Source organism: Misgurnus anguillicaudatus, chromosome 24 (genome assembly GCF_027580225.2).
Source record: "Misgurnus anguillicaudatus chromosome 24, ASM2758022v2, whole genome shotgun sequence".
NCBI lineage: Eukaryota > Metazoa > Chordata > Actinopteri > Cypriniformes > Cobitidae > Misgurnus > Misgurnus anguillicaudatus.
This window is the reverse complement of record NC_073360.2, coordinates 29,248,580-29,269,325: the sequence shown is the minus strand read 5'-3', so window position 1 is coordinate 29,269,325 and position 20,746 is coordinate 29,248,580. Positions and strand designations below refer to the sequence as shown.

Below are 20,746 nucleotides of genomic sequence, written 5' to 3'. Positions count from 1 at the left end.
GGTAATTAATTGTAATAATTTTATAGGGTCATTTGTAAGTATTTGGACCACTATCTAGTTAGGATACGATTTTTTCCCACGCAATTGTACTTTTAAATTAAATGAATGAGACGCATTTACGCTAAAGTGACTCTTATTTTGAAAAATGAAACTTCTAGACTTCATGATAAGAGTAAAACGAGGGTTGCAGGGGTACACTAACGCATTTTAAATTTGTTAAACTTTTTATGAATAGAAAAGAGGCAGTTTTCACAACAATTAGTAATTAGACATTTTATTTGTGATATGTAGGTAAAATATTTTAACTATATGACTGCAAGTTTATTACAGTTCCGGACACTGATGTAACGATGGACCACCTTGCGTTTTAGAGCAGTTGGTTCAGTCCACTTACCCTGAAGAGTCCGTTAACCTGTCCGTCAGTCATTCAGTGATCAATCGGTAGCGAACTCTGCACAACAGAGCTGAAATATTAATCAGATTCTTATAATTTATTATTTGTTAAGACGAAAAGCTTCGTAATGTCTGTACCAAAGAAAGGAGATTTAACTGACACAGAGAAAGAGCTGCTTCTGGTTATTGCTGCAGGTGATAATAGCACGATGCTAACTGGCTAACTACATGATTAACAGATTAACACGCGATTCATATTTAAAGTGTGAATATATATAAATATATATATATTTAAAGATACTGCTTTATGTTTATAAGTTTATGTATACTGTATATACAGCTGTTTGTGACAGATAATGCGTGTTCTAATCATATTTTAATGATGGGTTAATTCTCATCTGCATTATCTAGTTATATATATTTAAATATACGTTATGTTTGCAAAATGTAAATATTAGTGATTAGTGAAAATACTAACTGTTCAGTTTAAAAATGCTGGTACTGTCTGATGCTATATGGTTGGATGTTTGTAGGTAACGTGCAGGAAGCTTCCAGGTTACTGGGATCTAAAGATGTAAGGGTTAACTGTCTGGATGAGGTAAGAATACGACTAAGTACTTGTCATTTGCTTTTGGGAATAAAACAGTGATGAGGCAGTCTCTTGGGCACTTTCTTGTCAGTGGTGGTACTTTCGCCAGTTTTGGGGTAACATTGTATTTGCCTCTGTATTAGACCCTGCCTGTAGTGTTGTAGTTTTACTGGTAAAGGGTTATATGGTGCACTAGTGACCTGTCAAATCAGATGTTAGAGACACTTGTAGACCTCCAAAGCAGCTGTCTGGGATTACACTGATCGGTCCATCTTTACGTGTGTTTTATCTTTTAAACCAATTCATTGCATTGTGGCTTGAACAATTGAATTACTTTGATTTAGCAGCAGTTCTGCAGTTAAATTTTTCTCCATATTTAAAACAACAAGTGGATCGTTATATAAAATGTTTTTATAGTTGCATGTTTTTTAGAGTCTATCAGTCCTCTGTCTAACCAATATCTGCATACTGTATGTGAAAATATTATCAAAAGTGTTGTGATTCTTCCCATTTGTTTTCCAGTATGGCATGACGCCTCTCATGCACGCTGCATATAAAGGGAAGGCAGATATGTGCAAACTGCTGCTTCAACACGGGGCAGACGTCAACTGCAACGAACATGAACACGGCTACACGGCGCTCATGTTTGCGGGGCTCTCAGGTTGGAATCAACCCATCTAAAAATACATTTATGTGACCTGGTACAGGTTTTGAGATAACAGTGGGTAATGGCTTTTCACTGTGCTCTGTTTGTTTTGGTTTCACGTCTATAATAAAACAATGCTATGAGCCAGATCCACTTAAAATGTTGTTTTGTTGTATAGGGAAGACAGACATTACCTGGATGATGTTGGATGCTGGAGCGGAGACAGATGCGATTAATTCGGTTGGCAGAACAGCTGCACAAATGGCGGCATTTGTTGGTATGTAGAAGCAGAGGAGAACATCACTGATTGTCACATGAACAACATTTATATATCTGTTCTGGTGAGCATGTTAAGAGGTACTGAAGGTAGCAGGGGAGAGCGGGGCACAACCTAACGTTTTTTGTTTTTTCCTCAATCATTCAAAAAATATTTGAGTTTGATTAATTATATTTTTACACAAGCAACACACACATCTCTGCTACAAATACTTACCATTCTTGAACAATTACACCAAACAAGACAGAAGTGGAAATGTTACCCCATAGGTGGGGTTAATTTGAACAGGCAGGGGGTTAGTTGTAACTAGTGATGCACCGATTTATCGGCCGATTTTTTATGAATTTGAAACCATCGGCATATCGTCAATAGCACGAGAAAGGCCGATACCGATTGTTTATTAATTAACTGCATAAAGAAATCAATTATATGTAAAAAAAAATGAGTTAATGTTGTTTATTAAATAAATGCTGAATAGCAAAAACCACCTTTGAAGGTTGTCATGCTGTCTTATTATATTTGTTTTAGCTTAATTTGTGCCTCTCTTATTATGTTGGTCAGTTGAATGTTAATTAGATCCAATCCATGTTTAGTAAAAATAATTTTATGCAGAAATAAACTAGCTAATAGACCAACTGTATAGTATTGTATACAAGTGTTTAATATCGGTATCGGCCAGAAGTTGTCTGTTTAAATCGGCATCGGTTATTGGCCCAAACAAATCCTATCGGTGCATCCCTTACACTTGCTAAAAATTAAGTTTGCAGGCAAATATTTAAATACTATTTTGTCTAAATATTGAAGTGGATATTGTTTATATATCTGTCTATAATAGACTGGTATCTGCACTATTCATCCCTCATCTAACCATAGTTCAATTATAAATGGACTCAAATGTTGAAATATGTGAGAAAAAGCAGCACAATTATGAATTTTCAAAATCAAATTCTGAGATAATGAAAATCAAAGTCTAATTTTAGCCATTCATTTCATTATGATTTTAATCTTTGACGTGATCAATAATAATCAATATTAAAGATATGAACAAAAATACATTTTGACACACAATTTTTGATAAGACAGGCACATTTACTTTGTTGGCAGACAGCATTTATTTGTGTGTAGCCTATTTAAAACAACGACAAGAATTACTCTAACATTAGCTGTTTTTATATCGTTAGTGCTGAGGGGTTAATTAGTTACGACTAACCACGCTGGGTGAAAATATTTTCAAATCTCCCAAAAAAGTTGCTAAGAGCTGCAGACATATTGCAAAATGATGCTATGTTTTAGTCAATAAGACACTGATTAAGATGACATAACATTGGATTTGGTATCTTACACACCCAACTCTGAAACCGAAAAAAAAAACCATATGATGAAAAAATGTACTTGCAAGACACCAAAACACTCGTATATCAATAACTCAATGGAAAAACATCATACCTTTCCATAAATGTGCCGGAGACCGTCTTTTGGCAGCGTGAAAAAAACTAAACGCTCAACCCTTTGCAACAATGTAAAGTGTCTGTGTTACAATTAACTCTGTGTTAGTTTGTTCCCCGTGCACTCCTATTCCTGGATTTAGAGAGGAAAAGTTAACACACTTCTTAAATGTGTATAAATTTACAGTAAATAAGATGAATGGCTGATTTTGTTTCAGGGCAGCATGACTGTGTGACTGTCATTAATAACTTCTTTTCACGGGCGAGGTTGGACTACTACACAAAAGCCCAGGGGCTGGAAAAAGAACCGAAACTCCCTCCAAAACTCTCTGGACCGCTGCACAAAATTATCATGAGTACCAACCTCAACCCTGTAAAGGTATTTTAAGGCTTTTTGGTCATTTATAAAGGTTATCCTGTCTGTGCCATTACTGATAAAAACAACGTGAAACAAACTAATATAAACCAAAAATTAAACTAAAGTGGTACAACTCAATATTTCTTTGGCTGCAGATAGTAATGCTGGTGCAGGAAAACCCTCTGCTGATGGATGTGGAGGCGCTGGAGAAGTGTCGCAAGGTCAGTCAGCATTTGAATAGATTGAGGTGGAGGGACTACCTTCAAATGTATACATTTTGAAGACGTATGCATCTTTATGTTATTTTACATTACGAGTATTGAATCCATCAATAATGTTGAATTAGCGAAATAAATCGACTTTTTGATATTCTAATTATATAATAGGGATGCACCGAATATTCGACCACCAAAAATTTTCGGCCGAAAGACTTTTAAAGCAATGAAAAATAACGCAACGTTTTTATGTTGCGATGTTTGGGATTCACCCTCGGTCTCTGTGTGCGCGCGTTTAAGTGCCCTCAATAGTGCACACACGAGTGAGACGCAAACAAACGATCGTAAAATCTTTCTGTTATTGACAAGGCACATATAAACAAAATTATCTCCAAAGTATTCTTTTTCTAATAAAAACATTTGTTTATGTCTTAAGTGTATGTATAGATTACAGTCAGATACCAGTCTCTGCTTATTTAAAGAGACAGTAACCTCAATTAACCTACTAAAGTCTGCGTCATTAATGTTAATCAAACAACCCAAGACAAAGAAAAAAAATCACTTCTGTAGCTCTAAAAATAATAATATATTTAATTTATACAATAAAGACAGTGTTATGACTCATTTAATTTGATTTCTGTACCTTATGCTAATGTTAGCCCTTATTAATGTGCAACTTTGTTCTTTTTTATAAATGTTTGCAATTTCTTAGAAATTCTTAGATTTTCCCCACCCCCTTTTTGCTGATCTGAAAAATAATCCGATCTGTGCCTCCAAAGCTATAATGTGATCTAAACCGTGAGTTTTGTGATCCGTCACACACCCCTAGTAAAGTTAGTACACAGTGATAGGCATAAATGCATTTGTACTAATAATTGGCATAATAATTTATTTCGGTGTTTCTGTTTTGGTTTTTCGGCCTTGGTTTCCTCTTTTTTTGGTTTTCGGTTTCGGCCAAGAATTTTCATTTCGGTGCATCCCTATTATATAACCAGCACCTGTATACCAAGCCCTCATGTACTTTTAGGTTTTGGAGCTGATCTGTGAGAAGTGTGTCAAGCAGCAGGAAATGAACGAGGTGTTGGCCATGAAGATGCACTACCTCAGTTGTGTGCTCCAGAAATGCGGCTCTTTTCTCAAAGATCGTCAAGACAAACTTGATAGCCTCATTAAGAGGTAGAGAGATACAACCAAACCCTTAAATGTACCCTTAAATTGTTGTACCTGTAGTGAATAACTCAAGTTGAATCAATTTGGTTATAAAGTAACCCAACGTGTGTTATACGTCGATTTCTTTGTGGTTCGTTTCTCAGTCTTCTGAAAGGTCGAGACGGTGACGGATTCCCGGTATTCCAGGAGAAGTTCATTCGGGAATGCATCAGAAAATTCCCGTACTGTGATGCCACACTATTGCAACAGCTTGTGCGGAGTATAGCTCCTGTGGAGATTGTGAGTAAACTTTACTGTGACCCCAGATTGCTTATCTGGGAGCATAATGAAATGATTATTTGGGGTATGCAATGTGGAAGTCTCACCAGTTCTCTTCCAACAACAGGGGAATGACCCTACAGCTCTGTCAGTGCTCACCCAGGCCATCACAGGGCAGGTGGGCTTTATGGATGCAGACTTTTGCACCTCCTGTGGCGAGAAGGGAGCGGAAAAGCGATGCTCCATTTGCAAAATGGTATATGCTGCAGTATTTATTAAATGTATTCTTAAAGGCGGGGTGCATGATCTTTTAAAGCAAATGTTGACAAACACGCCTCTACCCCAAAAGAATCTGGACCTTCTTTTTATAGACCCGCCCCACACATAAGTAGGGTTGGGTACCGAAACGCGGTGCCATTATGGCACAGAAGCCTATATGGGCGGTACCTACCGGACCGAATCAGAACACAGATTTCGGTGCCTAATTTCGGTGCCTCTTAATGCATGAACGGTTGGCTGAAGTATTTTGCTCTCTGTAGCGCAAAAAGCATAATCACACAAGCACAGCACAATCGCTAGTTAAATTATACTGTACTCATATGGTGTAAATTATTTCCTCACTTACAAAATTCACGTGAATGTGAAAGTCGGAAAGATTTGATAATACAGAGGATTCAAGTTTGATTTCTTCGCTTAACTTAGGTGAGTTTGTTCATATTTTACATTATTGTAGTTTTATATTGATAAAAAAATGGAAACCAATCATTTGTTTTGAAAAATCTAAGGATCTTAGATTTATTTATGTTATAGGGCGGGTAAAATGTTTACCGTCTATTCGTTTTTGTTAAACGTTAAGCGAGTCATTTTACATTTTTATTGTTGTTCTGTTTTAATAAAAAAATAATAATGAACAAATAAGCATTCGTATAGTAATGAAAATTATGTCAATTAAATCTTTCATTTATTTGTGTTTTAACGCAGATACCATCCGTCAAATTCGTTTTATTAATAAACAAGCAATATAAGCAAGTTTGTCATTGGAGCTACTATTTTATTGGAGTTGAGTTTTTTGTTAAGATCAATAATGAACAAACATTTAAAAAATTAATTGTATTAATAAATGGAAATATTAAATAATCTAATGTTAAAGATTAAATAGGCAACTTTTAAACTTCTTTGCCAAATATATTTTCATTTAAAATATGCGCTGTGTTTAAGTTTAAAATGTGAAAAAATCCTCATCTGCACATCCCTAATAATACAAATCGAACAAATTTTGTAAGAATATATGTCCAGTTTATTTTTATATTCTGACTTAAAAGAACAATTTGGAAAATGAGATCCTCAGAGGAGCGCGTGAATGCCGCAATTGATCTGACGGCAGCTTATTTTATATTTTATATGGTTTATAAAAAAGGGAATATCCCGCACACTATTAACTTGCAAAAAGCATAATTTTGCAAGTTAATAGTGTGCGGGATATTCCCTTTTTTTTATAAATGTTTGGTGGAGTTCATTGTCTCTTCATCCAACGCACCTAACCGGAACTAACAGGTGTGCGACATTGTTCTTCTATTAAATATTTTATATGGTAACATTTCTTCAGAGAATTTGCTAAAGCGTATTACCTCACTAATGTTTTTATTAGTACTTCAGCTGATATTGTCCTGAGATGGGCCGCGGCAGTCACGAGTGTCAAGTTCATCGGAGACAAGCAGAAAGCGTCAAAACGTGAATGGTTTTACAAGCCGATAAGAAAATATTTTGGGTGAATTCCAAATGCCGTTTTGCGCCATTGAAGGGCACTTCATGTCAGTCCCGATGTCAGTTAGTAGACACGCCCCTTATTGCTGATTGGGTACAAGTGTGTTTTGGTACTCAGCCCGACTCCCTTTTCCAAAGTGTTTTTCAAAAGCACCCCGCCTTTAAGTTAATGAAATATATGCTTTTTTTCTGGAGGGGGCCAGGTTCCTGAATTGCATTTTTAATCGGGTAACCAATCGTCCACTCTTTTGTTTATTTTTAGGTCATCTACTGTAACCAAGCTTGCCAGAAGCTGCACTGGTTCGCGCATAAAAAGATCTGTAAGATGTTACAGGAACAGAGAGAGAAACACGAAGCTGACTCGGCCTCTCGACTACAGAAATCACCCAAAGGTTTGCAAATCAAATTTACCTTAATTAATTTGTTTATCAATAAGACTTAACAAAGCTTTTTGGACATTGCCATATGTTACGACATGTACCAATGTAATACATTAGTAGAGTAGAGGATAATGTGTAAAATAAATGGCACCATATTAGAGCCCGACCGATATGCATTTTTTGGGGCCGATGCCGATACAGATATTAGAGAGTAAAAAAAGACCGATAACGATATATCGGCCGATATTCATTATGTGCATATTATAGTACAGTACACATATACTACAGTATATTATACTACTACAGTACTGTACATAGAATACACTATATACATTAACAGAATATACTATATATAAATACTTTTTGCAATGATCACTCTATGATCACACCACAAATGTGGTGATCAAACACTTAAAATGACGTGACAAAGATATGTAATATAGGCAGGTGTGTTTTACAAGTTAACAATAAACTTTATTATCCAAAATGATTCTGATATAAGTGCACAAAACAGTAAATTTGACTTATTATAAATAACTTTAAAACACAAACAAAACAAAATACATATAACTTAAACCATTGTCAGTTTTAACGAGAATAATGTTATATTGGGCTTATTTAAAAAAATGGAAACTTATAAAGTCATTGTTTATTAGCTTTAGAGTAAGTGATGGACTTCACAAATTAATTAAAAACTTACCGTTAAGACGACAATGCTTGACTTACTGACAACATACTGATGTAGGCTAATGTTTAATGTACTGCACAACTTTTTTATAACACGAACCCAGAGTGTTCTGCCGGGACTTTAAACTTTTATAAAACTAAAGCGTCTGCTCTCCGCCTCTTTTATTTAAGAAAGGGTGTAAAGTTGCGCGAGCTTATTTAATCAATTGCTTTGAAATGAGCATGTAACAGCACAAGCAGCTGTACTCCCACAGACTGCGCATCAGTTTAAGCGCGTCCTTTCTCCGCCTCGCGTCATTTCTTCCGCTTGCGTTTGAAACAACTCGCAAGTGGACAAAAAAGACTGATTAAAACCACCAAATGTAAACAGGAATGTGTCTCTCTCGTCCACTTATAATCCAATCGACCAAAGCGCGTCTTAATACCAGGTGTAAAATTTATTGAAGAAACCGCTTGACTGCCGCGGCCGCCAACTGAACTGAGAGACTGACTGAAGTGAAGGGGGTGGGGGATTGGCTGATGTCACTACAGTGAGTGACCTGAGTCGCCATTAGCAACCAGTATGGCGCACTCTGCTGGACAAACAAGTACTTACATCTTTCAAAAGCATTTAATGTGCTCTGTAAGGAACGTTCATATCGGCTTCATATCTGCGGCTTATACGCCGATACAGATATATCTGCGACATGCTCATATCGGCCGATAAAATCGGCAAAACGATAAATCGGTCGGGCTCTACACCATATTGATTTGGGTCTATCATGAAGGGTTTTATATTATTTCACATATAACACGACTGCTAGCATAATTGTGTGCAAGGTGAAGCAATGGAGGGATAACGTAATTTTTCTCTTCTAAAGCCGAGGGGAAGCCTTTGGAGGAGACTATGGAAGATCTCTCCATCAGTCAGAATGAGACCAACAGCCCTTCGGAAAACCAGACCGAGGACGTTAACTCGGATACAGTCTCTCTTAATGTAGCCTGAGCGATGAAGATTTTGACCTGTAGACATGGTTTCAAACCAGCCACTGTCTTCATCGTCATCATCAGAGATCTATCTAAGCCAAAGGAGAGCACATCCATGATGTGTGTAGCTCAGAGGTACCGAGAACCTTCTTCATGGAAGATGTTTTCCTGAAGCACAGAACATGGGATGAGCCACAAAAAGATTTGGCACACAAATGCACAAGATGAAGGGATCATGAGAGACAAAATGACATTTTACGTTTAAATTGAAAATATTTGTATTTATGTGAGTTAGTATACAAGACATTGACGCATATGCCTTAATTTTCAGTCTTCAACTGCTGTTATCCATTTTCTGATAAACATATGCCAGATTTCTTACAGCTGTTACAAAAATGCCTAATTTAAACACACTCGGTAGTCTCGAGAATGTTTATTGACATCCAAATGACGGCGTGAGAGGCGTCTGCTGTTTTTCAACTCGCTGGCCTTGTCAAATTAGCGGTTAGACAAAGGTGTCCGTTGTGCACGCAAGAGTGATGGTGAAACCGACCGCGGGGTTCTGGATCTCGTCTGAGTTTGACAGTTAGTATGTCAGCTGCCGGTTCGATCGAGGCTTTACTTGGTTCCACTGTGCCATTTTGGTTCCACTCCAATCTATAATCCTGACCTGTACGATGGACTTTTGAGTCGGTGTGATCGTTGATGGCTTTTCTGTGCTATCAGAAGAGCAACTAAAGAAAAAAAACACAGATGCCTGTTATTAAAAATATAACAATTGACTCAAAATCCAAACATCCATGTAGCGCTAACGTTGTACACCTGTTCCTTGCACCATGTTGACCTGCAATAATAAAATAATAATAATCCGTTAAACTTCACATTCTGTGATTCTACAAATGCTGGAATTGAATTATTAGAAACTAGTTGTTTATTAGTTTAAAGAGGTACTTTGTATTACTTGCTGGTTTCTTGACGTTATTGTTTCTGCTTCCTGCAGGGGGCGGTAGTGCTCGCCTGCCAAAGGCAATTGAATCCAGCACCCTCCGTCTTTCTGTGCTAAATATCTTAAATGCCTCCTTTCTCTCCTCCAGCTTCACCTCTGCCAAAATTAGTTTAAAAGCCATGTAATGTCAATTTGCAGATTTCTTTTTTTTTACATTTAAGAACAAAATATAGACTTTTATGGATGCCAACCTTTTCTGTCTAACAACTGCACAGATGGTAAATGATAGAGCACATATTGGCGATATTCAGGATATTGTGTGAAGGGGTTCAGATATAAAGCTGAAACAGAAGGTGAATAATTAAATTATGTCTATAATGATGCATCATATTTGTTTGTCAAGCAATACTCTCAGATAACCTATTGCATTTTTCAAACCTTGATTGAAAGTCTGTTTTAAAACTAAAAACAATTATGAAATGTCAGCAAAGAGTATGTGACCCTGTCTGTCAAATCCAGGCTGAAGTCCTAAAATCTAATGAGATTTTGAGCATCAAAGTTTGATTTCAATCTTTGTTCATATTAAAGATATCAAGATAATGTATTCACAGAATTTTCTTTACATTAGGGTGATTTTATGTAGAAAACAGGGTCACATACAGGTATTTGTTTTTCCTTTCATTTAGAAATATTCAGGATACTTATAATCTGGATTTGTGTATAGGTTTCTGTATGGCATGGTCATATGAAATACTCACAGAGAGTATGAAGGTCCTGCATGTTCTTTAGCTCTTCGACAGTCTCGTCCAAACACTTTATCTGATTATTGTGGAGGAGCAAGACACGCAGACAGGTCAGGTGTCTAAGCGCTCCTTCGTGTGCATGTTTATTGCATACAAAAAGACAAAAAATACACTTAAAATAAATATAAAACAACTATCAGATAGGAAAAAATACATGGGCATGTTTGGGGGTTGGGTTTGTGAATATCAAAGAAAAGCTATGGCAGGGTTACCTGATATAGAGATGATATCATTGTTTTGCAGATAGAGTTCAGTCAGGCAACAGTTAAATGAATATCTGCAGATGTCTCTGATCTGAAAAGTTATGTAGATGGTATTTATGCATTGGAATTTGAAAGATTTGCTCACATTAGTTATCTAATGATTATAATGTTGATGCAAAATGCTTTAATACGATTTATTTTAGTTTTGCCATGAATTGGATTATTTTATGTATTGACCAAGTAAAACTAACCTTGTTATTGTTAAGCCACACACATCTCAGCATTGAGAACTTTGATAAATCAGGTACAAAACTGAGCCCTCTATAATGAGAAAAGAAAGGAAAATTGTAAGTGTGTATATCCTTAACATAATATTGTTTGCAAACATTTTATTAACAAAGCACATAATTGTATTTTTTTTTACATTAGCCAGGGGATATAAAATAAATAAATAAAAGAAACATAAAAACATGGAAATGCTTACATACATTAATACATAAATACATCACCTTCTGGTAAGATGAAGTTGGCACACATCGATGTCACGCTTAATCATAAACGGTTGCTGTGGGAAAAACAACAAAAATGTGATGTTAAATGAACAAAGGAAGGCTAGATTAAGTCTGCATAACTAGACAGCAAACTACATTTTACTTTATTGCCAATCACAACGTAGTCAACAAGACATGCAGTAACAACTGACATTTACACTTACAATACTGCACAAGGCTAGTAACAATTTTACTATTTTATTAAAACAACTATTTGTTTACAAATTATTTAACACAAATATAATAAAACAAGTATAAAAATATCACACAAATAACAAAAAAACGTCTACAGAAAGCAAACAACCTCTCCGCGCAACTCCATGTCTGATGACGCTCACCGGTCGCTAAGAGACGCACTTTACACTTGTTTGATTGATGGCCAATCACAGTGAAGCAGATCATCTGAGCGCGTGATGGACGGGGAGACGCAAACCGTCTAATCTAATCTAACATCTAATCTGAAACAGGAATTAAACCTAACAATAATCCACAATTCAACTGACTTTCATGATTATTTGTTATGCTTAATGTCCATCAGGTGGCAGAGTTTTTCTTATAAATGTAACAGGAAAAATAGTTTGCAGGAAAAGTTGTTGTCGTTGATTTGTTGTCAGCTTGCTTTATAAATCTATGAGACGCGCAGGAGTTAAGTCGAGTGGATTCATTGTGACGGATACCCGCGATTAATCTGCAGTTAATCTGTTTGAATGTCCTATTATATAGAGCCTTGCTTTTAATCAACCCTATCATCAATCAATCAACAAACCAATCAAATCAGTTAAAATAATAACAATTTACCCACAGATAATTAATTATTTGCTACCCATAAATCTAATGAGTTTGCCAGACACATTAAGAGTTCCAACCTTTTTTGTAAACATTTAAAAAAGCCCAAAACTTTAAAAAACTATTATTTATTACTTTTTAATTAGATTTGAATTATGTTTTAAAGAATTATGAATAAATATCATTTCATTTTATCATCAAAAACGATTAACTGTAATTTTTACACTAATTATTAGCTTACATTGTCTTTAACAAGTTTACTTATATAAAGTAAGTATATTGACTAAACAAATATCTCTTATGTGAACCAGGGAATCCAGTAGTAAACCATTCACGTCTCTCCAGATGCAGGACCAAATGGATTTAGTTGAGAAACGGGGCTTGTTTAAAAATTCCGCTCACCTGAGTCGTTGCCAAAACTGGAGGCGGGAGCATGTACTATATATAACCCAAGACGTGATAGTGACCGAAGTATTCATTCAAGACTCTTCACTTCTGCTTGCACCCGGCTGTGGTTTAGCCTATTTTACATCACCATGTACATTAACGCACCCGAGTCGTGTAATTTAATGTTTTTATTTTGCTTTTTAATAAGGAGTGGTCTGACTTTAAAGAATGATGCTACGGAGATATTTTACTCTCATGTTGTCAGTCCGCCTGAGGATGCTCAGAACGCGTCTCTGAATCGCGCGCGCACCGGCGGCAGAGGTCTCACAGCGCACGAGAGAGGCGGTGAGTTCATCATTCATTGCGATTCATTTGATTATTTTGCAGCCAAGGATGCATTTACAAATGATTTTGACCTTTTTAAACAGTTGTGATCTGATTTAGAAAAACAATGAGTTTGCATTCCATGAAAACTAAATCTTTTCATTGTATGACATTCCAGTAATTCTCCAAACATTGTAAACTGCTTGTTTTTTACGTTTAGTTTATTTTTTTGTTTAATTAGATGACCCCTAAACACAGAAATTATTAACTTTTTTAGCACATTAATGCATTTGGCAGAGACTTTAATCCAAAGCCACTTACAATGCATTTGAACTGTACATATTATGTGCATGTATTCCCTAGGATCGAACCCGTGAGCTTTGCGTTGCTAGCACCGTGGGGGTTAAATTACCCATGTTTGACCGAACCATGTTTTGAGACGACCCCGCATTTTGGGTTGAGAGAACCCAGCATAGTTTAAATTAAATCCACTGGTTGTGTCCATTTATTACCCAACCATAAATTAAAACAACCCAATATTTTTAGACTACAAGTTAGCTGAAGGAACACAAGATGCCTTAATCCTTGCACACACAGGAACACAAGTTAGCCATGCATTTGAGATTGCATAATACTCTAGGAAATGATATGGATTAGATACAATGTTGACTCACAACCGCACCGAGCAGAAAAGATAAAAGGAAGAGGAGCACAATGCCTGCTGAGGGAATCCTGTCAGATTTGGAGAATGCAGGGGGAGCTAAGTTATTCCGGAAGCCTGTAGTAGGAGCCCTGTTTGTTTTGAACTGCCGTAACTTGAAGTGGGAAGGAAGAAAATGGCCCTCCACTCCCCATTCATCACGTCCTGTCATAGAAAGGGGGGCACATTGTAACTGAGGTGTGTTGCTGCATACTGCTGAATGGGTCTTGGCTTGAGTTACGCTGACAAGAGACATCGCTTCGAGGCAAAACAATACTGACAGTATAGCCAGCAGCATCAGCTAAATCCAACAATAAAAGCCTCTGAGTCGTCATTCATCTGTACACTAAACCATTTCCTCTCAGAGAAGGGCAGGTGTAGGTGGGGTCCTGAAATAAAGCAAACAAAGTGCCTCCTACACAAGTGTTTCCCAAGCTTTTTTTTGTTTTAGGAACCCCCACCAGTAAAGCCAATGCATGAGCACTCAACCTGAAACGTGCTCTTTTTAATACATAAGGGTTTTGTTTAAAAGAAACAGAAAGTTTCACATGCACACACACGTTTTTTGTTACACATGAAAACAAACAGATTTTTTAGTTATTTTTTACATTTGTTTTTCAGAACGAGTCCCAGTTGGCTGCAGAGAGCTGCGATCAACAAAGTACATTTCAGATGGCCAGTGCACCAGCATAAACCCGGTCAAGGAGCTGGTGTGCACAGGACAATGTCTTCCTGCCCAGATGCTGCCCAACTGGATCGGTGGATACGGCAGAAAGGTCTGGAATCGCAGAAACAGTCCGGACTGGCGCTGCGTGAACGACAAGACCAGGACTCAGCGGATTCAGCTCCAGTGCCAGGATGGGACCACCAGAACCTACAAGATCACAGTGGTGACCTCTTGCAAATGCAAAAGATACTCACGGCAGCACAACGAATCAGGAAACAAGTCTGAGGGATATACTCCGATAAACAGCCAGATGAAAAACCCTAAAGCCAAAAGAGGAACAAGAATAGGAAGCTAGACTGGCTTGAGTTACATTGACACTAGATTTGAAACAAATGTATATGAGCTTGTGATGTCAGCTCACAGGAGGAACTGGGGGCAATAAGAGGCTCTTTGGGTTTCGTTCGAGAGCAAGTGCAAGTCTTTGACTTCACCACGAAACTACAAGTGCACTGCAGACATTGGAAAAATGAGTAAAGACTAAATCTCATCACCAACAAAATTATATCAACACGCAGTCTACAGTATAAGCGACCATGTGCCATAATATTGTCAAAGAGACTGACACATTTCATTACAAAACAAAACTGAACAAAAAGCAAGCTTGTGATTTTAATTGTTTTATCACATTATTGCCGGTGTGATATACAGTGGATTTTAAATCACTTGCTAATGTATGTATATATGTGCCAATGATATATATAGATATGTGCAGTTCTCAACCCTGAAACTGAATATTTGTACATATATTTACATGCTTGTGTACGTACTTGTTTTGCAGGAACTGTATGTGTTACAAATGTTATATTTTGATGTATAAGTTGATGTAATATATATTTTCCATGACTCTGACTTCTAGTTGCAAGCAAGCATATTCAGACAATATATTGCACTATAGTGACAATGTTCATATTGGTTGTTATGATGTAAAAACATTAAAAAGTAAAGATTTTAAATGCCTCAGTATTGTTATTGATATCTGGATTAAGTGATAACCTGTCTGTGAACTCTAACCAGTTATAATACATGCAGTAACAATATAGCCAATTGTATATACACATTTTGACCATATAACAAAATGCAACCTAAAATGATATTTTTAATTTTATTATAAATGTCTCTCTCTCTCTCGCTATATATATATATATATATTTGATTTGTTTTGATTTTAGCCTTCATAACAAAAAAAAATACAGCAAAGTAGCACAATAAAAACACGATAACTAAAACGGATTATCTCGATTTGGAACCAAACTATTTATATATATATTGATTTAAATAATTTTAAAATAATTAAAACTAGGACATTCATACTTAATGCAATAATTCGCAGTTCTTGATTTAAAAAAAAACCGATATGAAATCTATCAAACTTGTAGACTCATCGTCATTGGCTGAATACAGTGTCGGTTTACAATGCCAGTGTAGTAACGGCAAAGCTGCAGGAATTTTGCGCGAAACGATCATTAAACCGCGCTAACACACGAGGATGTCAAAGCATATCGCCGGTTAACAGTTTTTTCCCGCGATGAGCGAGGTCGGTGCATGTGTGAGGAAGTTAAAAACGTTGGAAAATGCAGGAAGAGAGCGCTTCTCCCAGCGCCAGGCCTTTTGATCCCGGCTGTCCGCTTACACGGGACACCGAGCAGGGCGAAGACAGAGCCGGTAGAGCTGCGGTGGATTTCCCGGTAGCCGTGGTTTTGCCAGCCGGAGGCTGCGGTGAGAGAATGGGGCTGCCCACACCAAAACAATTCTGCCCGATTCTCAACAGACCTCTGATCAGCTACACCATTCAAGCCTTTGAGAGGTGAGACAGCCCAGCTCACTAAACCCATTTTTATTGTAATACCTGTAATTACGTGATAAATGACAAGCAAAATAGCCCAGTAATAGATCGTTGCGCTTGTCACAGAGATGTGCATTAGTATGGAAAGATGACTTCTTTTCTCCCCAGTCCAAGATCGCCTACTGCATGTAACGTTAGACCTTTGCATTTCTCTTAAGAACATCTGCAGATGCTGCAAAAACTTGGACGGGGCTAAAAGCACCTGACATATTTAATAAATTGCTTTGAATAGCATAGTTATATTATTTTTCACGGATTAAAGCAACAACAAGTTAAAGCTGCTGTAAGTATATTTTTAAGAATATTTTATACCTGGCAGATATCACAGCTGCGAGCTCACACGTGTTTCTGTGACTGTCGGCACTGTTAGCCAATCAGAAAACTTGGAGGCGGGTCTCTGCCTGTAGCGCGAATTTGGGGCGGGGCTATTTGTTTCCAAATACAGCTTTGTTTTTTTATTGTATTTATTTTTAATTGGATATGCATATCAATTTTCACACACAAAAGTTTAGTTTATTTATTTGTGTAAAGCGTCAATGTAAAGCGGCTGGATATTTTGTGGAATATTTTCTACCTGACAGAATTGACTGCTGCGGGGCTATTTGTTTCCAAATACAGCTTTATGGTTTTTATTTTATTTATTTTAATTGGATATTCATATCAATTTTCATGTACAAAATTTTAGTTTATTTATTTATTTATAGCACATTTTAAATGACAGGTGTTGAAGCCAAAGTGCTCAATGTAAAGCGGTTGTATTTTTTGTGGAATATTTGAAGTGTTTCGTTGCACAACGAGATAACCACCGTTTTTTTTTAATTTTTCAGAAATTTCGTTTTTTGGTTGTGCATTCCAATTAATTTCAATTCAACTGCAGTTGATTTGTTTTGATTTAAACCTTCATAACTTAAAAAATACAGCTAAGTAGCACCATAAAACAAAATAATAACACGATAACATAATAATAAACATGTTTTGACAAAAATGTAAAAAAAATTGATTTATCTTGTTTTGCAACGAAACTCTTCATTTTCTACCCGACAGAAATGACTGCTGAGGCGCACAGGCGGCACTGTTAGCCAATTAGAAAGCAGCGGTTCTCTGTCTGTATAGCGTGAACCATAGACCTTATATACGTAGATGCCTCATGACATGCTGTAACATAATGCAGCGTCACCGCCATATTGGTTGGGTCTCCTTACTCTTCGCTAGCACCAGAGTCATTCGGAGTCAATGAAGAGCAAGCAACTATGCCCATATTTTGTGCATTTACGATTGCAATAATTGCCGCAGTATTGATACCAGATCGCATGGGATTACTTTTCACAAGTAAGATTGTAGAATAATTGTGGTTATTTTACCATTTATAATATTATGTCATCGTAACTAATGTTAATTACGTGTAACAAAAACGAGTGAAAATCAGGTAAAAATTCTGGCAGTTATGATTATTGTAGTTGGGGATACACCTTCCTCAGTAGAAATAAATGCAAGGGCCACATTGGGTTTACACAAGTTGCCTTCCACGATCTTGAGTACCTACCAAGTACCAGTAGGCTACTGACAAGTATTGGCTAGTTTGCTACGATTTATGGATTTCTTATCTTTTACTGTCTGTGATTTTTACGGATAAGGGAAATGGCTAAGAAAAACAACATTTCGCACCTCAACTGTCCTAAAGAGAAACGCTACTTTAAAAAAAATATCTTGGTTAGGGTGTGATGCCTACTCGATCCCTGATGCGTTCTTCCAGTCGGTGTCCGTTGCTACCAAACTACCACTATTTTTACAACACTAAGAAGGCATGACACAACATGAAACTACTCGAAGTATCACCTGGATCTCTACAAATGAACGCGAGCATTGAGAACATTGTTTGTGTACCAAATTTACTAAAAAGAAAGGTTTTGAACAACTGACTTTCGCTGTTTGGTGTCCGCTCGCCGTCTTTACCAGACATAAAGAATGGATTTTCGAATGCGAATGAATGAATCTCATATGAGGCTCCTTTTTCATCTAGAAGGTCAATATTGTTTTTCACTTGCGACAAAACTTTAAAAAATTATCCATGCATTTAATTGGAACTATGCTTTAGGGGCTATCCATCTTTACTCAACTCCCTCCATACGTTGCATTCGGAGATTGATACATCTTGACTGAACACGAACAATGTTCTCAATGCTCGAGTTCATGTGTAGAGACACAGGTCATACTTTGAGCAAAGTATCATGTTGTGTCGAGCCTTTTTAGTTTTGTAAAAATAGCAATTTTGATGCTCACAACATATTGAAGGCATTGCTTCTAGTTCTTTTGCGACCACTTCAGGTACTCAAAATGGCGGAAGACAAGTTTGAGATGTGAGTGACGTCAGCTGATCTGCATGAATAGGCAGCATCAGTCTATGAGGCGTCTACGTATATAATGTCTATGGCGTGAACAGTAATATGGTTTATGCGCAACTTACTTCCGCATTCCTGTTAAACATAGTAGATGGCTTCTGGTTCTGTATGCTCTACGCTGATATGGTGTCGTTTTTATACATGAAACCTTCAGGAGCTACCAAAGACGAGAATAATCAATGTCCAGTTTAATACATTTTAAAAGTATAAGTAAATGTACTAACTTTTTTATACTTTATAGGCATTTTCTTTTCACATACATTAAGATATTAGTTTAAAAAAGTACATAACACAAATAACAATACTACGAATAACAATAACAAGCTACGATAGCACATACCGGCAACCGGAAGTGATCCACCCAGTTTTCCGGTTTGGTCATGAGACATTCATTTAAACTGCATTACTATCCTCATATTTGGCTTTTCGGTTTAAATTAAAGTTTAACCTGTTAAACTCATATTATGTAGTAATGTGTCTTATTGAGAAGAGGTGTTCTCTTACTGTTTTTTTGCCTTGTGGGCAATTCAATAGGTAAAACTGTCCATAATATGTTTGTATCATAATATCCAAAGACTTGGGTTGGGCGTTCTCCAAAGTGTTTAATACAGCTGGTTCCATCCAGAAATAATTTACAGCAGTTTAAAATGCTATAAAAATAAATGCCCAGCACCTGGATAATATGGATAAAATTTGTTCATTCAATTCACCTGTCATAATGAAGATGGTGGTGATTTATTTAATAGCTGGTAAACAATTATAATCTGTTTTTCTTTTCTTGACAGATTATCATGGATTGGGACTATTGTTGTTGTGGTTGCGAAGGAGAACCAGGACTTGATGCTAAATATTGTTCAAACATTCAATCACACAAAGGTAAAAGTGGTGAACGGGGGAACCACCAGGCACAGGTCTATCTTCAATGGACTTCAAGTCCTCAGCAACAATACAGATGATGCATTGACTACTAAACCAAAAGTGGTCATCATCCATGATGCTGTACGGCCCTTTGTGGAAGAAAGTCTTCTGTTGAAAATTACACTAGCTGCTAAAGAAGAAGGGGTTTGTGTACTTTTTTTTTCTAGATTTTGCTTATTACATTTAAGCAATTATATATCTCTATCTGTCTTAAGGGCCCTATCTACATAGCATCTCAGAAAAATTGTTCTTGATAAATATTAGTGTCTGGTTTATGTCTAGACAAGGAGGTTTGAAGAAGAAAATTAAAAACCCTGCTATCATATGAATAAAAAAATAAAAATGATTGATTTAGATGAGCAGTTGTAGGCCATAAAATTTAATTTACACTTTTATCCTTTAACCTGAAACAACCTTTTTCCATAATAATTTACCCTACATTTTTATCATAAAGTATACAGCAGTTAAGATATAGCCTAATTGAAATATACTTAAAGCTGCTTTTAGTGTCTGTCATAGAGAACGATTTATTTTGAAACACTCCCTGAAATGTTGTGGTGATAAATGTTAAAACTGTCTGAACCGTAATCTGCTGTTCCACGGTCCACATATCTGTTATATTTATGGGGTATGTAAAAGTACGATCATCTAAAGCACACGTGTAGAGTTCCTGTAGCTCAACTTGTAAAGCAAAAAGCTAACAACACCAAGGTCATGGGTTCAAATCCCTAATACCACATGTACCGTATATTTATATATTTCAAGATAAAAGCAGCGTCCCGTGAGTCACTTTAGATAAAAACAGCTGCCAAATGCATTAATATGTTACTAATAAGCTGTCAATCAGAAAACTTCACTACGTTGCTGGGATTGATTTGTTGTCTGTTTTTTTTCCTTAAAGGATTAGTCCATTTTCTTAAAAGAAAAATCCAAATAATTTACTCACCACCATGTCATCCATAATGTTGGTGTCTTTCTTTGTTCAGTCGAGAAGAAGTTGTGTTTTTTGAG

The 20,746-nt window shown here is 36.6% G+C and overlaps 4 protein-coding genes across 11 annotated transcripts in view; 3 read left to right on the top strand and 1 right to left on the bottom strand.

Moving 5' to 3' along the window:
* Window positions 1–240: 240 nt before the first annotated feature.
* On the top strand, window positions 241–10,029 carry ankmy2a (ankyrin repeat and MYND domain containing 2a). The gene is made up of 11 exons (XM_055197010.2): window positions 241–588; window positions 927–991; window positions 1,505–1,643; window positions 1,807–1,905; window positions 3,569–3,729; window positions 3,864–3,929; window positions 4,951–5,099; window positions 5,237–5,372; window positions 5,479–5,607; window positions 7,378–7,507; window positions 9,043–10,029. Exons 1-11 carry the CDS (start codon window positions 522–524, stop codon window positions 9,165–9,167), a joined length of 1,266 nt encoding a protein of 421 aa, XP_055052985.2. The 5' UTR covers window positions 241–521; the 3' UTR covers window positions 9,168–10,029.
* On the bottom strand, window positions 9,567–14,473 carry LOC129438312 (leucine-rich repeat-containing protein 72). 6 transcript variants are annotated; one of them, XM_055197014.2, is made up of 9 exons: window positions 13,823–14,473; window positions 11,610–11,665; window positions 11,352–11,421; window positions 11,110–11,191; window positions 10,853–10,966; window positions 10,346–10,435; window positions 10,100–10,250; window positions 9,962–9,992; window positions 9,567–9,882 (listed from the first exon to the last, which is right to left on the bottom strand). In XM_055197014.2, the coding sequence occupies exons 1-9, from the start codon at window positions 14,144–14,146 to the stop codon at window positions 9,871–9,873; spliced, it is 930 nt and encodes a 309-aa protein (XP_055052989.2). In that variant the 5' UTR covers window positions 14,147–14,473; the 3' UTR covers window positions 9,567–9,870. The 6 variants fall into 6 exon arrangements, with proteins under 6 accessions (XP_055052989.2, XP_055052990.2, XP_055052986.2 ...); XM_055197015.2 differs by having other exon boundaries at window positions 9,971–9,992; XM_055197011.2 differs by having other exon boundaries at window positions 10,110–10,250.
* sostdc1a (sclerostin domain containing 1a) lies at window positions 12,918–15,535 on the top strand. The gene is made up of 2 exons (XM_055197022.2): window positions 12,918–13,169; window positions 14,470–15,535. The coding sequence occupies exons 1-2, from the start codon at window positions 12,974–12,976 to the stop codon at window positions 14,868–14,870; spliced, it is 597 nt and encodes a 198-aa protein (XP_055052997.2). The 5' UTR covers window positions 12,918–12,973; the 3' UTR covers window positions 14,871–15,535.
* Window positions 15,536–15,965: 430 nt separating this feature from the next.
* Window positions 15,966–20,746, top strand: part of crppa (CDP-L-ribitol pyrophosphorylase A) — a 47,689-nt gene continuing 42,908 nt past the window's right edge. For 2 of the 3 annotated variants that reach the window (XM_055197009.2, XM_055197008.2), the window contains exons 1-2: window positions 15,966–16,379; window positions 19,603–19,879. In XM_055197009.2, coding sequence (XP_055052984.2) covers window positions 16,147–16,379; window positions 19,603–19,879 — 510 coding nt within the window. In that variant the 5' untranslated portion in view covers window positions 15,966–16,146. The remainder of the gene's footprint in view (window positions 16,380–19,602; window positions 19,880–20,746) is intronic. The other variant, XM_055197007.2, reaches the window with a different exon arrangement.